Raw genomic sequence first — 16,566 nt, forward strand, 5'->3', positions numbered from 1 at the left:
CGATCAGTAATTCTCATCATTGATGTTTCTATCCCTTTCTCCCTCTCCCTTTCTCTCTCTGATATTAATAAAAAAAACATTTTAAACAAATAATATATAGGAAGTTGCAAAAGTAGCACAGACAGTTCCATGTACCCATCCCCCAGAGTACATCTTACATCTTAACCATAGTACATTGTCAAACCAGGAAATTGGCGGTACAATGCAATTCTAGTGGTCGGCAAACTGCGGCTCACGAGCCACATATGGCTCTTTGGCCCCTTGAGTGTGGCTCTTCCACAAAATACCGACTTCTGCACATGGGCCACAAAGTTTCAATCTCGCTGTACGTGCGTGCCTGCACGTGGTATTTTGTGGAAGAGCCACACTCAAGGGGCCAAAGAGCCATATGTGGCTCGCGAGCCGCAGTTTGCCGACCACTGAACTAGACTAAACCTTACTCACATTTTAACAGCTTTCACATGCACTCTTTCTTTGTGTGTGTGTGGTTCTCTTCCACTCTGTCATCTGAGCAGATTCCTGTAACCAGCACCACAGCCGAAACAGAGTTGTTCATTCACCACCACGGAGCTCCTTCGTGTGACCCCCTCACATCCAGCCCTACCCAGTGTGTGGTGTCCTGTCGGAGACGTCTGTGATAGCTGTGCCGTCTGTTGTTTCTTTTATTTTTTTAAATATATTTTATTGATTTTTTACAGAGAGGAAGGCAGAGGAATAGAGAGTTAGAAACATTGATGAGAGAGAAGCATCGATCAGCTGCCTCCTGCACACCCCCTACTGGGGATGTACCTGCAACCAAGGTACAGCCCTTGACCGGAATCGAACCCGGGACTCTTCAGTCCGCAGGCTGATGCTCTATCCACTGAGCCAAACCGGCGAGGGCCTGTTGTTTCTTCTAAAACTGCTGCGTTTCACGTCATGACTAGAAAGCAGGATCTTTGGAATGATGGCTTTTCCTTTAAGCTCCTTTAGTGTGTGTGTTGTGTATGTGCGTTTTGAGGTAAAAAGGAAAAACAAGAGGCTTGGGGCTCAGTCTTTCTAAACACACACACACACACACACACACACACACACACACACCCCTCTTTAGTAGGGTACCCAGTCAGCTCATCATTGAAATACAATGTGTTGTTAACAACAGCTCTTGGCCACTAATTAAATTCTCCATGGCGACAAGCTGAAGGTCAGAGGCAGGTGGGAATGGGAAAGATGAATGGAACCATGCTGTGTAAAACACAAAAAAACAGGACAGCAGAACCAATTTCCAATGAATCCAGGAGGACATTTCTTAACTCAAGCAGGTATCTCCATTGAGGGCAGGCTGCCCTGCCAAAGGGCGTGAATTCTGAAGTCAAGGTTATGTGCGGAGCCGTCAGCCTCTATAGGAGCCTCCTGCCCTCCCGAAACTGACCTTCATCCTGGGGGTGGGGTGGGGGTGCAGTAGAGATGTGAGTGTAGCAGCCCAGCCTAAGGGTTGCCTGTGACATTTTCTCTCTTCATTCTGTTCTTTCAAGTCGGGAAGAACCGGGAAAAGAGGCTGAATTCTGGACACTCCTGGCCTTCGGGGTTTCTTGAAATACTACGCAATCTGTGACCCCCTCCCCACCTGCCCCCCCCCCACACCCACACCCACAATGATTCCTCCCGTAGTTGAAAATCTGGGATTTCTTCATTGGCATCTGGTGCTAGCAGCACCGAGAATTTAGAGTTCTCACCTGCAGTCCCTCCATCAACCCTCCTGGCAACTCCTGAGGTGAGGACTATTTTCTCTTAGGTTTTTTATCTTGAAATAGGATTCTCTCATGTCCCTTGCTCATCTTCCCCCAATGTTACCATGGCACAGGCCAGGTATTGAAGCCAGGACATGAACATCAACACAACCCTATTACAGACACAGACACAGACACAGACACAGACACAGACACAGACACAGACACAGACACAGACACAGACACAGACACAGACAGACCTTATTTGAATTTCAGCATTTCTCCTGTGAAGTCGTTTTTCTGGTCCAGGACTGTTATGGGTTGAATATCTGTGTCTCCCCGAATTCGAGTTGAAGCCTACCCTCCAATGTGACTATTAGACGGGGAGGTTGGGGTGATTAGGCCACGAGGGTGTGGCCCCAGGACCGGGATCAGTGCCCTCACACCAGAGGCCCAGCGCTGGGCCCCTTCCGCCGAGGACAGGCCGAGGGCGCAGCCTGCGAACCGGGACGCCGAAGCCGGATCCGCCCTCCCAGCCTCCGGAAGGTGAAAAGAAATGTGTTTTTGCCCCCGAATCTCCGGTATTTTTACGGCAGCCGGAATGCAGACAAGGAACCGAGCCAGGACCCTCGCATGGCAGCTTAGGGTCCGGATCTCCTTACTCTGTGACGGCTCCTCAGCTTTGTCTCCCATGACATTCTAACTGCTGGTTATCTTGTAAAACATCCTCAACTGAGGTTCGTCTGATGGCTGCTCATTATTAGACGGAGACCCAGCGTTTGGGGCGGGAATCCAGAGGTGCGTCCTGTGGGCGCTCCAGGACGCTGCAGTCTCATTTTTGGTGATGTTAACTTTGATCACTGGGCTAAGGTGGTGTCTCTATTGTAAAATTACTCTTTTTCTCGTTGTCGTTAATGAGTATCTTGGGGGAAAATACTTTGAGATCATGCAAACATCCTGTTTCTCCTCATAACTTTCCACCACCCATTTTTAGTATCCATCAAGGGATCTTGGCTGCAACGATTATGAGATATTTTCCCTGCGGTCATCTTCCATCTCCCTCACACAGCTTACGTTCACTAGTTTAAACTTTAGTGGCTGCCTTTTCTTTCCCTCCTTCCTTGTACAGTCACTAACTGGAAGATCTGCGTTTAGTGAGGGCCGACGGAACCAAGACCACTCAGCGCGGGCCAGCCCTGCACTCCCCGCCCTCCCAAGCCCCGCCCCGCCCCAAGCCCCGCCCCAAGCCCCGCCCCAAGCCCCGCCCCGCCCCAAGCCCCGCCCTCCCAAGCCCCGCCCCAAGATGGCAGCCAGAGCGGGGCAGGGCACTCCTGGTCACGTGACCGCGCCGACGCTGACGTGGCCTCCGGGGGGTGCCCAACGTGTCCCTCGCCGCGCCCCGTCCGCCGTCCAGGCCCCGCGGGCCCGATCTCAAGATGGCGGCGCCCAGAGAAAGGAGGAACGGCGGCGACGGTGCGAGCTTGTGGGCTGCGCTGCTCCTGGCGGCCGTGGCGCTGAGGCCAGCAGAAGCGGTGTCCGAGCCCACGACGGTGGCGTTTGACGTGCGGCCCGGCGGCGTCGTGCACACCTTCTCCCATAGCGTGGGCCCTGGGGTAACTGCCGCCGCTGCGCCGGAGGCTTGAGCCAAGTGCCCGCGGGGACGGGTTCTGGGGAGGGGCTGCTGCCTGGGGAGAAGACGCGGACTTAGGGGGTGCGGCCTCAGTATGAGTGCGGACTTGGGGCACAGTCGCCGGGTTCTGCCCGCAGTCCCTGCCTCCCCTCCCATGCCCAGCCCCAGGCCCCAAACCCAGGCGAGCTCCCAGCCCTTGCAGGCGGGGCGGCCCCGGGTGGGGAGAGGGGAGTTGCAGCTTGACGGGTGCGCGGCTCCGGGTCGCGCAGAAGGTCGGCCCCCTTGCAGCTGTGACTGGGAAGTGGACAGACGCTGCTCTTCCTGCCATTGCACAAGGTCTCCCATCTTGCATGTCACTGAAGGGTGAGGCCAGGCCCTCCTTTCCTGGGGCCGCAGGCCGACGTCTAGCCCAGCCCTGTCCCCAGCTTGTTGGAGAAGTGGCTGCCTCTTCCATCCTCCTCCTCCACCTCTGCGAGAGTATCGGTTGAGCTGTTTGTGGAATGCTCGCCTGCAGCCTGGTACTGTGCCGGGCGCTCTGTGCCAGGCCTAGGCCTGTTTTGCAGAGGAAGGAACGGAGGCTCAGGGAGGTTTGCGCCTGTCCGAGAGCCGCAGCAGCGCAGATACGGCCCCCAGGCGTTTCTGCTCCCAAAGTGGTCCTGCAGGTGTCCCAGAGCCCTAGCTCCTAAAGGCTGGGCGTTAGAGGGGGGTGGCCTCCTCCCCGGCCTTTATTCCCAGGAAGCACGTGGGTTCGTCCCGACCCAGGCGCTCACTGGTAGGGAGGCAGGAAGGGGACTTCGGGGTTGTCAGTCAGTCACCCGGCGGCCTTGCAGGGCTGGCTTCCGGGGACCCCCGCCAGCGGCGTCTGCCTCTGCCTCCTTCCCCTTTAGTGTAGGATTTCTCAGACATCCCAGGATCCTGCCCCTTCAGAACTGAGGATTACATCCTACCGAGCCTTCCTTTCCGTTCCGTTTTCTAGGACAAGTATACGTGTGTGTTCACCTATGCTTCTCAAGGAGGGACCAACGAGGTGAGTTGTGCAAAATGCCAGGCTGTCATACGGAGATGCTCTCCCGGGACAATGGGGTTGTCACAGGTGGTTAACTTCCACTCATCGAATTCTTCTTAACCAATGAACGCGAGAGAGCTCACGTTAAGTGGTGGCGGCAGTTCCACTCGTAATTCCACAGAGTGAACGGTGTCGGGACGGCAGGAGGGACGTGAGATGGGAAGCCGCCACTCCCAAGAGGCTCTGTCGGAGGCGTTGCATTTGTTTCCTGTGCTGACTAACAGATCACCGTGGACTTAGCAGCTTAGAACAACACCCATTCATCATCCCTCCGTTCTGGAGGTCAGAAGTCCTGGTGGTCGGGGGGTGCTTCGTCAGCTAAAATTGAGGCGTCAGGCAGCCTGGGCGTCCATCTTCCAGGCTTGACTTGTTGTCAGAATTCAGCTCCTTACAATGTGGGGCTGAGGGCCCCCTTTCCTTGCTGGCCATGTTCTCCACCTGATGGCAAAAGAGGAAGTGAAACAGATTCTAAGCACCAGCGGTCGCAGCCTTTCGGACCTCAGGGACCACCAGTGGTCCGCCGATCAGGGCCACCGGACCGGGACCACGGGCTGGGGACTACTGCTTTAGACGGTGAGAGCGGCCTCTGCTGGCCGCAAGGACTCAAGGGCGTCAGTCCCACAGTCACCAAGAACTGATCCTGCCACCACCAGCAGAGTCGGAAGGAGGCCCCAACTCCAATGGGAATACGGTCTGGCCTTCACCTTCATTTTGCTGTGGGAGAGCAAAGGGGCGGCCCCGCATACCCAGGCTTCCTTCCCCCCACGTACCTCATCCCCTCCCCTTCGGTAACCACCAGGTGGCTCTCTGTGTCTCCGGGTCTGTTTCTGTTTTGTGTTTTTATTCGTTTGTTTTGTTTTTTTAGATTGCACATACAAGTGAAACCATGTGGTATTTGTCTTTCTCTTTCTCACTTATTTCACTTAGCACAGTTACACTCTAGGTCCATCCTGATTGTTGCAAGCGGGAAGCTTTCATTCCTTTTTAGCGCTGAGTAATATTCCATAGCGTGTACAGACCACATCCTCGTGAGGCAGCCTTGTGTGAGAACGCCGCCGCACACTGCTAGTTCTGCACCTTCTCTGGGTGGGGCACCCCCACGCACACCGCACTGCCCCACTCACTCCGCATGAGTCCTGCGTGGGTACCTCAGCATTTTGCTAACTCCGAATCTTCATTGGGTGGGAGGCCCCTGTGGGCACACAGCAGCACTTCACTACCTCTGTACTGTCTCTGGCCAGGGGGGCCCTATGGGCCGGTACTGCAATGTTTTGCGAGTTTTGCACTTTCACCGGGGGAGGGGGCTCCAGGTGCACACACAGCCCAGTCGGACAGCCTGTCATACCTGCTGGGTCAATCTCGGGGGGAGGGGCCCCTGGTATGCATGCTGTGGCACCCTCCTCTTCCTGCTGGGTCTGGCTGGAACTGGCTGAGACCCTGCTACAGCACCCTACAGTTTGGCCAGAGAACCTGGATGGGGAGGGGAAACATAAATAATGGCGCTCACTGGTTCCTCTGGTCTGGGCTTCTCAGCTCGCAGAGAGCTTCTGCAGCCTTCTCTGTGAGGTTCCTGTGTCTTGGTTGTCAGAAGCTGTATAATTGGCTCACGGTTGTGTCTCAGGAGGAAGTACGCTAAGTATTCCAATTTCATGTGCTCTAGGAGGGGACGAGCTCTGTCCACCTACACCGCCGTCTTGGACCTGCTTTTTGAATTACACACTTTATTTTTTTATTTATTTATTTTTTAAAATATATTTTATTGATTTTTTACAGAGAGGAAGGGAGAGAGATAGAGAGTTAGAAACATCGATGAGAGAGAAACATCGATCAGCTGCCTCCTGCACATCTCCCACTGGGGATGTGCCCACAACCCAGGTACATGCCCCTGACCGGAATCGAACCTGGGACCCTTCAGTCCGCAGGCTGACGCTCTATCCACTGAGCCAAACCGGTTTCGGCTGAATTACACACTTTAAAAGGGTGAATGTACAGTATGTGTAAGCTAGTGATTTGTTCCTACGTGGGTGCTCCAGGCAAAAGGCATCTAGGTGACCATTTACTCCCATTTAATTAACATAAAAATGGCCTTGTTCCCATTAATGAAAAAGCTTTGATGTTAAATGGAGAGTACCAGTGATCTGAGTCCATTATTACTCTTGGGAGGGACTCTAAACTCATTTACTAACAAACTGTGGAAGTGCCTTAGGCAGCCTGGAACATAAGAGCGGGTTTGCCATTTCCTTTTGGCCAGATTTCCAGAGGCCATAAAAATTAGAATACGCAGGTAGTGGGGTGTTTTGGAACCAGTTTAAATTTTTAATTTTTTTAAATATATACTTTTACTGATTTCAGAGAGGAAGGGAGAGGAAAAGAGAGAGCTAGAAACATCAATGATAAGAGAGAATCATTGATCGGCTGCCTCTTGCACACCCCACACTGGGGATTGAGCCTGCAACCCAGGCATGTGCCCTGACTGGGAATCAAACCGTTACCTCCTGGTTCACAGATTGATGCTCAACCACTGAGCCACTCCGGCCAGGCTAAAATTTTAATTTTTAAATGGCTAATACATTCACATCATCCAAAAAGAAAAACATATAAAAAATTGACAGTGTCTTCTACTAGTCTAGTTCCTGCCCACATCCTACAGGTATCCACAATTATTAAAATCCTGTGTCTTTTCTGAGAACTTTATGCCTCTGCAAGCAGGCATGAATGTATTGTCTTTCTTTTTTTATTTTATTTTTCTTAATATCCATTATTTTTTAGGGCAGGTTTAGGTTCACAGCAAAATTGAGCAGAAGGCGTAGAGATTTTGATGTATCTTCTTGCCCTTCCCCACATGCACAGGCTCCCCTATTGTCAGCATCCCCCACCAGCGTAGTGAGCCTACATTGACACATCATTGTCACCCCAAGTTCATAGTTGACATTAGGGCTTACTCCTGTGCATTTTGTGGGTTTGATCAGATGTATGATGATCTGCATCCCAATTGCAGTATCATGTAGAGCAGTTTCACTGCCCCCGAGCAGAGTGGGGGCACCTGAAGCCAAGCTCCAGCGGGAGGTCCAGGAAAGGTTCACTCACTTGGCAGACTGGAAGCAGACGGGCAGCTCTCGGAGCTAGCCTGCCCTCACCAGGCTGTGTGTTCCGGACTGACCCATGTCTTTCTCCTCTCCCCAGAAGTGGCAGATGAGCCTGGGGACCAGCGAAGACCACCAGCACTTCACCTGCACCATCTGGAGGTGAGCTGTGGGCCTCCGCGGTGGGGTGTCCTGGGCGGTGAGTGGACTGCTGCTCTGGGCAGCAGGGAAAGAGGGGCAGACACTCCAATAGGGTCCTGCACCCCTACAGTGGCACACGGAGTGCCACAGAGGGAGGACTTCTTTATGCTTCTGCCAGCAGGCGTGAGTGTACTCTCTTACCTTTTTTGTTTTTGTTTTTTTGAGTAGACATTTTTTTTAGAGCAGTTTTAGGTTCACGGCAAAATTGAGCAGAAAGCAGAGATTTTGATGTATCTTCTTGCCCCTCCCCACGTGCACAGGCTCCCCTGTTGTCAGCATCCCCCACCAGAGTGGGGCATTTGTGGGCAGGGACCGGAGAGCGCACTGACACTGAGGCCACGAGGAGGTTGTGGGGACTGAGGAACTGCAGTCCAGGCAGTAGCCACAGCACCAGAGAGAGGGGTCAGGCTCCCCAGATGCTCACCTGCCACTGTCACCCTCCGTCATACTCATGGTCATGGGCTCCGCCTCCCTGCCAGGGACTGATGTCTTGTTCACCCTTCTTGTTACCCCACTGCTGGTGCCCACTTGAGGGGGTGGTAAGCCGGGGAAGGGATGGAGGAAAGGGAGTGCATGGCCCTGGGTGGGGAGGAGGGTGATGGGACGTCATGGAATCGTGTCCCTTCTGCCCTGGGCTCTTCTGCCTCATATGTGTCACCTTAAGCAGAGCCAAGCTCTCGAGCATTTGTTGTGTGCCCGACAGAAAGTCCAAGCTGTGGCTTCACCCTCAGTGGACCAGGGTCCACAGATCAACAAATTGGACACAGTGGGAGAGCAGGGACTCGCCATTAATGAAAGGAAGTGGCGCATTTTTTCTTTATTGAATTTATTGGGGTGACATTGGTTAATAAAATTGTATAAGTTTGAGGTATACAGTAAGGACACGACACTTTTTAATGCATTTTTAAATGTTTGTATTGATTTTTAGAGGAAAGGAGAGGGTCAGATAGAAACATGATGTATCACCAGTCAGCTGCCTCCTGTATGCCCCCTATTGGGGATCGAGCCTGCAACCCGGCCTGTGCCCTGACCAGGAATGGAACCAGGGACTCTTGGCATATGGGTCAGTGCTCAACCACTGAGCAGCACTGGCCAGGCTTAATGCATTTTTTAAAGCCTCGCCTGATGATATGTTCTTTGATTTTTAGAGGGGGGAGAGAGAGAAGAACATTGATTATTTGCCTCCCATACGTGCCCTGATCGGGGATTGAACCTACAACCTTCTTTTGGTGTACAGGATGATGCTCCAACCAACTGAGTCACCCAGCCAGGGCGACACAGCACGTTTTAATCACACTTGCAGGTGTCACCCCACAGTCTCAGTGCTAAGCAAGCAGCAGGTACTTACTAAGTGCTATTGGGAAGATTCTTGCCTTTCTGCTGCACGGCCCAGCGGCCAGGCACCCAGCATCCTCACAGGCCATACCCTGCCTGTGGCACATCTCCTGGCCTCAGAGAGAAGCATCACAAGGAAGGAGCCAGGGACCCCCTCATTACAGGGAAGGCTTGTTACAGGGTGCATTCTACCGTGTGCACATCGCTGCCTCTCACAGGGTAGGTGAGCTACCAGCCCTCGGGGGGCACAGACCCAGCCATGCAGCCCCAAGGACTCACTGAGCCCGACACCTGCTCAGTGGGGCCACTTGCTCAGCCTTCAGATTTAGACATGGACTGACCCTCCATCCATGCAGAGGTTTTGAGAATCTGGGAGACTCTGGATGCCACCTCTTTATCCCTCCCACCTCCCCTCACACCCCCGTCCCTAACACCTTCTCCCTGGCTGCCTTCTCTTCCCCACCCCATTACGTCTGCTTTTCACACAATGGCCGGTTGGAGCTCTTCGTACTGCAGACATCATCACCCCCTTGTTGGCACCTGTCCTCCTCTCTTTTCTTGTGTGTTAATCCTCACCCAGTATTTTTCTATTGATTTTTAGAGAGAGGGGAGAGAGAGAGAGAGAAACATCGATGTCAGAGATCACATCGATCAGTTGCCTCCCACACATGCCCTGACCAGGGCCAGGGATCAGGCCTGCAACTGAGGTATGTGCCCTTGACCGGAATCGAACCCAGAACCCTTCAGTCCGCGGGCTGACACTCTATCCACTGAGCAAAACCTGCTAGGGCACCAGTCCTCCTCCCTTGGCTCCTCTCTGTGCTCTGGCCATACTGACCTCATGTTTATTAAATGCCCCACTTGCACCCTCTGAGGGCCCTTTGCAGCAACCTTTTCCTCTGCCTGGGCCAGCCCTCCCCCCTGCTTCCGAGTTCACTCCTATATTTCTCACCCTCCAGGATGTTGCTGTGGCCCCCACGCAGTACCTGGATATTGTTGGCAGTCGATAAAAAGTATTTGGTGAAAGAGCATGAGGGCCCCTGCCCTAGAACAGCTTGCCTTCAGAAGGGGAAAGAGGCTTGTCAGTAAACCAGCCAGAAGAATGTTCTGGAAAAGGAAAGGGAATGATGTTGAGGGGCCCCGTCCAGACTTCCCAGTCAGCACTGCTTGGAAACACGCGACCCTGGGCTGATCCCCCGCCCGACCTTTCTCTGCAGGCCCCAGGGCAAGTCCTACCTGTACTTCACACAGTTCAAGGCAGAGGTGCGGGGTGCGGAGATCGAGTACGGCATGGCCTATGTGAGTATCAGCTGTGCCCTTGGGGTGGGTGCTGAGGTGTCCCCTGGGGAGACAGGCAAGATGAGGAGGTGACATAACTTGGAAGAATGTGGGACACTGCCGACCCCAGGTTTGGAGGCACAGGGCAAGAGGCGGTGATGGTGCCCAAAGCGGGACCTGCTGACCTCCAGAGACAGAGGCAGGTGGAACAGGAAGTGGACACCCCGGGTCACCCTCCTACTGCCTGCCAGTCTCCTGCTGGGGCCCCCATTGGAAAAGCCAGCAGGAAGCTAGAGGGCAGGGTTGCCTGGATGCTCAGCTCTGGGACACAAAGAGGGACCGCAAGGGTGGCAGTGGCCCTGAGGCAGGCGTGTGGCTCACGGTGTGTGTGGGGTGTCACATCCTTGGCCCCAGAGACCTGTGGTTCATGGCCTGGGCAGTGCCTGACCCCACAGCCCTTTCCAGAGGCCGCCACACTGCAGAGCCTGCCATGTTCCCACCACCCTCACCAGTTCAGGGTCAGCCAGGAGCAGAACCAGCAGGAGACAGGCAGCCAGGTAGAGGGTGTTTGCCAGGAAGTGGCTTCTGCCACAGGGACTGACCAAGCCGCTCTGGAGTCCAGAGGCCAGGCAGGCGGGAGGCAGGGCTGGGTGTGGTTTCTTGAGGGAAGCCTCCGCTCTGCTCCGAAGATCGCGCCCAGTGACTGAGTCAGGGCCACCCAGGGCATCAGGAACCCTCTCAGGATGGCCTTTTGTCACACGCAGAACACTTCACAGCAGCACCTAGCGCCGTCAGTGCACAGCTGCAGACATGGCTGCTCCAAGGTGACACGTCAGACACACACCTTTGAACTAATGACTCTCCAGGGTCCCTTTAAAACTCTATTTTAGCTCATTTGAGAGCACAGTTCTAATTTTTAAAAATTACATTCAAGAGACTGCTGTGCTTGTCCCATTTCCATAAATTAAGGAAAAATTGAATTAAATACCTTCTTACTAGGATTTGCAGTGAAGGCACGAAGCTTAAAGCCAGTTGACAATCTCTTAAGTAGATTAGCCAGCCACTTCTCCTGGATTCTCTGTGTGCTCAGAAAAGTGTCACCCGGCTCTTCAGTACAAGCACGAGGTTTTAGTCTGTGCCTCTGGGGAAAGCAAACCAAATCGTGTTCTTTCCTGATTAGGAAAGTTTCCACTTTTTCCCTTTCAGTCTAAAGCTGCGTTTGAAAGAGAGAGTGACGTTCCCCTGAAAAATGAGGAATTTGAAGTGACCAAAACAGCAGGTATGTAAGGGTGGATTGTGGACATGGAACCCAGATCCTGGGGGAGGTGGGGGCGAGGTGACAACAGAGGGCCCTCAGGGCCAGGCGGGGAGGGACGACAGTTGCAGGGCACATCCGGACTGCAGGCCAGGTAACTGTTCCTGTATAGGGCCCCACCGTAAACATTTTCAGTTTTGTGGGACCGATGGCCTCTGTTGCAACTGCTCAACCTGCCCCCATCGGGCAAAGGGCAACCACATGTCAGTGAATGGATGTGGCTACGTTTTAACAAAACTTTAATACTTTATGAGCTTGGAAATGTGAATGTCACGTCACTTTCCCGTGTCACAAAATACCATTTTCTTTAGATTTTTGTTAAAATGCCCTTAGCTCAAGAGTGGCGGGCCACACTGTGCCAGTCCCTGACTGATGGCTCGTGGTCCATGGGAGAGCTGTGACCTCCACACGGCCTGGCTGTCCTGGGCTCTGTGACCAGGAACAGCTTCAAGATTGGGACCTCCAGCCCTGGCTGGTGTTCTCAATGGTTAGAGTGTTGGCCCGCACACCAAAGGGTCACAGGTTTGATTCCTGATCAAGGGCAAGTACCTGGGTTGCAGGTTGCATCCTCGGCCCCGGTTGGGGCATATGCAGGAGGCAACCAATCGATGTTTCTCTGTCTTCGCGCGCGTCTCTCTCTCTCTCTCTCTCTCTCTCTCTCTCTCTCTCTCTCTCTCTCTCTCTCCTCTCTCTTTCGGGTGAGGATTAACAAAACAAAACAAAAGATCGGGACCTCCTGACCTCCTGAAAGCCACCCACCCCAGTCCTCTGAGCCATGTTTAGCCACAAAGGGCAGATGCTGAACAGAAAGAGGTGGGGAGCTCTGAAGTTGGGGCTTGGCGTTCCAGAGCAAGGGTGGACCAATGAGTGGTTAGGATAATGGACATGGGAGCTAGCTGGGGAGGGGTGGGGGGGTGCCCAGAGGGTCCTGGGTTTCAGGGGAAAGATGAGGTGAAGGAACCCCTGTGGCTATGGGTGTCATTAGGCATGAAACCCTGGGAAGAAGATGGCATGGCAGTGCTTTAGGGAGGAGGAGCCTGAGTCTAGATGGAGCCCCACCTGCAGGCCCTTGAGGACGTAGGGACCATTCAGAGTAGAGGCCAAGGATAGAGGATGTTAGGTTTCGGGCAGACCCTGAGCCCTAGGGCACACAGAATTGCACAGGGAATCAGGGTCCTGCTAGGAGTGGCAGATGGCGTTTGCAGATGCCCTGGCCCTGCTGTAAAAGCATCATGTGGTCCTAGAACAAGTTTGCCAGCGTGAGCAGGAGGTGATACAGCCTGGCCCCGCCCCACTCATTTCAGTGCGGCCAAATGACCAATTTCCCCACCTTGAACTCTCTTGTGGACTCCCACCGCCCTCGGGAAAGGCCCACCAACCTCTTCACATTTTTTCTGTCTCTCACCCATAAGACTTTCCGGGCTGGGGTTCTTTCCACATGCAGTTAGCTTTGGGGACTGCTCCCTGCTCTGCCAGTCCCCACCGGGCCCTACCCTGGCCCAAGAGCGTGTGGGCGGTCTCAAGGGCCCTACCATGCATTTCTTGTTTTGCAGTGTCCCACAGGCCCGGGGCGTTCAAGGCTGAGCTGTCCAAGCTGGTGATCGTGGCCAAGGCGTCACGCAGTGAGCTGTGACCAGCAGCCCCCTTGGGGGCGACTTCCTCTCATCTCTACTGAAAGGGCGGTGCCCTGTGAGATCGGGCACATTTTTGGCTTTCTAGGGGGCACTGTTGGTTTTCTGCCTGGCTGATGTTGCCCTCCTCAGACGGGTTCCAGGGTGGCTGAGGCCCTGGGACAGAGTCCAGGGGGCCAGGAGGTTGAGCGGTGCTGTGCCCCCCCTCCCAGTTCCCCATCTCCCCAGCACCACCGCCACACACCCCCTGCCCCGCTCTTCTGAACACAGAGTGTGGGTCTGCGCCCACTGCCGCTTGTCGTACCAGGAGAGGCATCAGCACAGGTGGGGGCCGCAGCTTCCTAAAGCCGGCAGTCTCCCTTGGGATCAGGCCAGGCTCCGATGCTCATGCTCCGGGGAAGAGTAGTCCTGCTGCCCTCTGACCTCAGGTTGACTGTTTTCTTACAACTTCCCCAGGAGACCACCTTCCAGACTAACTGGAAAGAAGTGAAATGCCCTTTTGTATTTAAATAAATAAGAGTTTAAAGGAACTGCATGGACTGGGTGTCTGGTGCTGGTGCCCGCCTGGCAGGGCGTGAGGGGCAAGGGCCCAGGGGTGACAACAGTAGGAAGCTGGCTGCCCTCACTCCCCTTCTCTGTTGGAAACAGGTGGGCTGTGTCCCCCAAGACACGGAGTTTGAGGCACAGCGTTTCTCTAGGTACAAAAGCAGCGAGATCTGAGGGAGGCGGCCATGAGCCTGCTCCTAGGCCCGGGCACTGCAACTCCCTGAACACGCCCGGCAGCCCCGCCACGTCCCGCCGGTCACACAGGGGGGCTGGTGGGGGGTGAGCACTCCAGGGCCGACCTGCTCTTTTGACCCAGCTGTTGGCTTTGCTTAGTTTTCTAAAGCCAGGTTGTAGTAGGGTGACTTAAAAAAAAATCAGCCCTAGCTGGCTTGGCTCAGTGGATAGAGCGTCAGCCTGTGGACTGAAGGGTCCCAGGTTCGATTCCAGCCAAGGGCACATGCCTGGGTTGCGGGCTCCATCCCCAGTGGGGGGCGTGCAGGAGGCAGCCGATCAATGATTCTCTGTCATCATGGATGTTTCTGTCTCTCTCTCCTCCGTTCCTCTCTGAAATCAATAAATTTTTTTAAAAAAAAAATCACAGGCAAACAAAAATAAATGAAACCCAAATCAGAGGTGCCCTGGTCTCCCAGCTGTGGGGGGGCTGGGAGCCTGACCTGAGCCTAACTTCTGTGTCTTCACGAGCAAACAAGAGGAAAAGAAACCGTGTGGCTGTGAATCGGGGTCCCTCCTAATTGGAATCACCCTGTTGGACCAACGGAGGCCTCTCTCTACCTTTCACTCCCCTGTGCCGACCTGAGGGCCCGGACACTGCTGTGCCCACTTGCCAGAGCAGCAGTGGGCTGGGAGCATTTGGGGTCCTGTCCGAAGTCTCACCTGGAGGAAGCAGAGCGAGGCTCCCTCTGTGCACACCCCAGCGGGCCCTGCAGCCGGACGGTGTCAGGTCGGGGTCATGAGCGCGAAGAGTAACTGTTCTCAGAACCACCATCGAAGAGGCGTGCCACAGAATTCAGTAATTAGTTTATGTGCCATGAGATGAAAAAGGTTAAAAATCACTGCACTAGGGGGAATTAACAGGTTAGATGAAGCAGAGGATCAAGTCAGCGATTTGGAAGACAAGATAGTGGAAAACACCCAATTAGGACAGCAAAAAGAAAAAAATTTTAAATGAAGGTAGTTTGCCCTAGCTGGTTTGGCTCAGTGGATAGAGCATCGGCCTGCAGAATGCAGGGGCACATGCCCGGGTTGCAGACTTGCTCCCTGGTAGGGGGCATATAGGAGGCAGCCAATCAATGATTCTCTCTTATCATTGATGTTTCTCTCTGCTTCTCCCCTCCTCTCTGAAATCAATAAAAATATTTTTTTAAATAATTTTTTTAAGTGAAGGTAGTTTAAGGGACCTCTGGGACAACCTCAGGCATACCAACATTCCATCATAAGGGTACCAGAAGAAAGCAAGGGATAGAAAACCTATTTGAGCCCTAGCCAGTTTGGCTCAGTGATAGAGCGTCAGTCTGCTGACTGACGGGTCCCAGGTTCTATTCCAGTCAAGGGCATGTACCTGGGTTGCAGGCTTGATCCCTGGCCCTGGTCAGGGCATGTGAGGGAGGCAACCAATTGATGTCTCTCTCTCTCTCTCTCTCTCTCTCTCTCTCTCTCTCTCTCTCTCTCTCTCTCTCTCTCTCTCATTGATGTTTTTGTCTCTCCCTCTCTCCCTTCCACTCTCTCTAGAAATCAGTGGAAAAATATCCTCCGATGAGGATTTAAAAAGGGAAAGAAAACCTATTTGAAGAAGTAATGACGGAAAACTTCCCTACCCTGGCAAAGGAAGCAGACATACACTGCCAGGCAGTGCTGAGTCTCAAAAGAGGCCACACCAAGACACACATAACTAAAATGCCAAAGGTTGAAGACAATCTTAAAGGCAGGTAGTTACCTACAAGGGAGCTCCCACAAAACTCAGCTGAGCCCAACTGGTGTGGCTGTGGAGTGTCGACCTACGAACCAGCAAGTCTTGGTTCGAGTCCAGTCAGGGTGCATGTCCAGGTTTCAGGTTCCATCCCCAATAGGGGATGTGCAGGAGGTAGCCGATCGATAATTCTCTTATCGTTGATGTTTCTCTCTCCCTCTCCCTTCCTCTCTGAAATCAATAAAAAACATACGTGTTGTTTTTTTTTAAAACTACAATGAGATCTCATCTCACACCTGTCAGAATGTCTATCATCAATAAATCAACAAACAACAAGTGTTGACCAGGATGTGGAGAAAGGAAACCCTCATGCACTGTTGATGGAGTTGAAAATTGGTGCAACCACTACTATGGAAAACAGTATGGAGTTTCCTCAAAAGATTAAAAAGAGAGCAGTCATACCATCTAGCAATTGCACTTCTGGGTATTTATCCAAAGAAAACAAAAACACTAATTCAAAAAGATAATATGCTGCCTGGCCAGCATGGCTCACTGGTTGAGCATTGACCTATGAACCAGGAGGTCAACAGTTGATTCCCAGTCAGGGCACGTACCTGGGTTGCTGGCACAATCCCCAGTGTGGGGTGTGCAGGAGGCAGCCAACCAATGGTTCTCTTTCATCACTGATGTTTCTCTCTCTCCTCCTCCTCCCTTCCTCTCTGAAATAAAATAAATAATAAAAAATAATAATATACTTCTCTATGTTCACTGAAGCATTATTTACAGTTGCCAAGATATGAAAGCAGCCTAAGAGCCGATCAATAGACAAATGGATAGAGGTGTGA

The 16,566-nt window shown here is 53.1% G+C and overlaps 1 protein-coding gene across 4 annotated transcripts; it reads left to right on the plus strand.

Annotated features, from left to right (window-relative positions):
• The first annotated feature begins 3,073 nt into the window (after positions 1–3,073).
• Positions 3,074–13,774, plus strand: MYDGF (myeloid derived growth factor). Of its 4 annotated transcripts, XR_009452990.1 has the most exons (7): positions 3,077–3,322; positions 4,316–4,366; positions 7,589–7,650; positions 8,927–9,029; positions 10,242–10,323; positions 11,509–11,581; positions 13,171–13,237. XR_009452990.1 is itself a non-coding variant. In XM_059697101.1 (6 exons), exons 1-6 carry the CDS (start codon positions 3,146–3,148, stop codon positions 13,248–13,250), a joined length of 525 nt encoding a protein of 174 aa, XP_059553084.1. In that variant the 5' UTR covers positions 3,090–3,145; the 3' UTR covers positions 13,251–13,774. The 4 variants fall into 4 exon arrangements, 3 of the variants coding, with proteins under 3 accessions (XP_059553085.1, XP_059553084.1, XP_059553086.1); XM_059697101.1 differs by lacking the exon at positions 8,927–9,029 and having other exon boundaries at positions 3,090–3,322; positions 13,171–13,774; XM_059697103.1 differs by lacking the exons at positions 3,077–3,322; positions 8,927–9,029 and adding an exon at positions 3,431–3,926 and having other exon boundaries at positions 13,171–13,774.
• Positions 13,775–16,566: the final 2,792 nt, after the last annotated feature.

This window comes from Myotis daubentonii, chromosome 5 (assembly GCF_963259705.1).
Source record: "Myotis daubentonii chromosome 5, mMyoDau2.1, whole genome shotgun sequence".
Lineage (NCBI taxonomy): Eukaryota > Metazoa > Chordata > Mammalia > Chiroptera > Vespertilionidae > Myotis > Myotis daubentonii.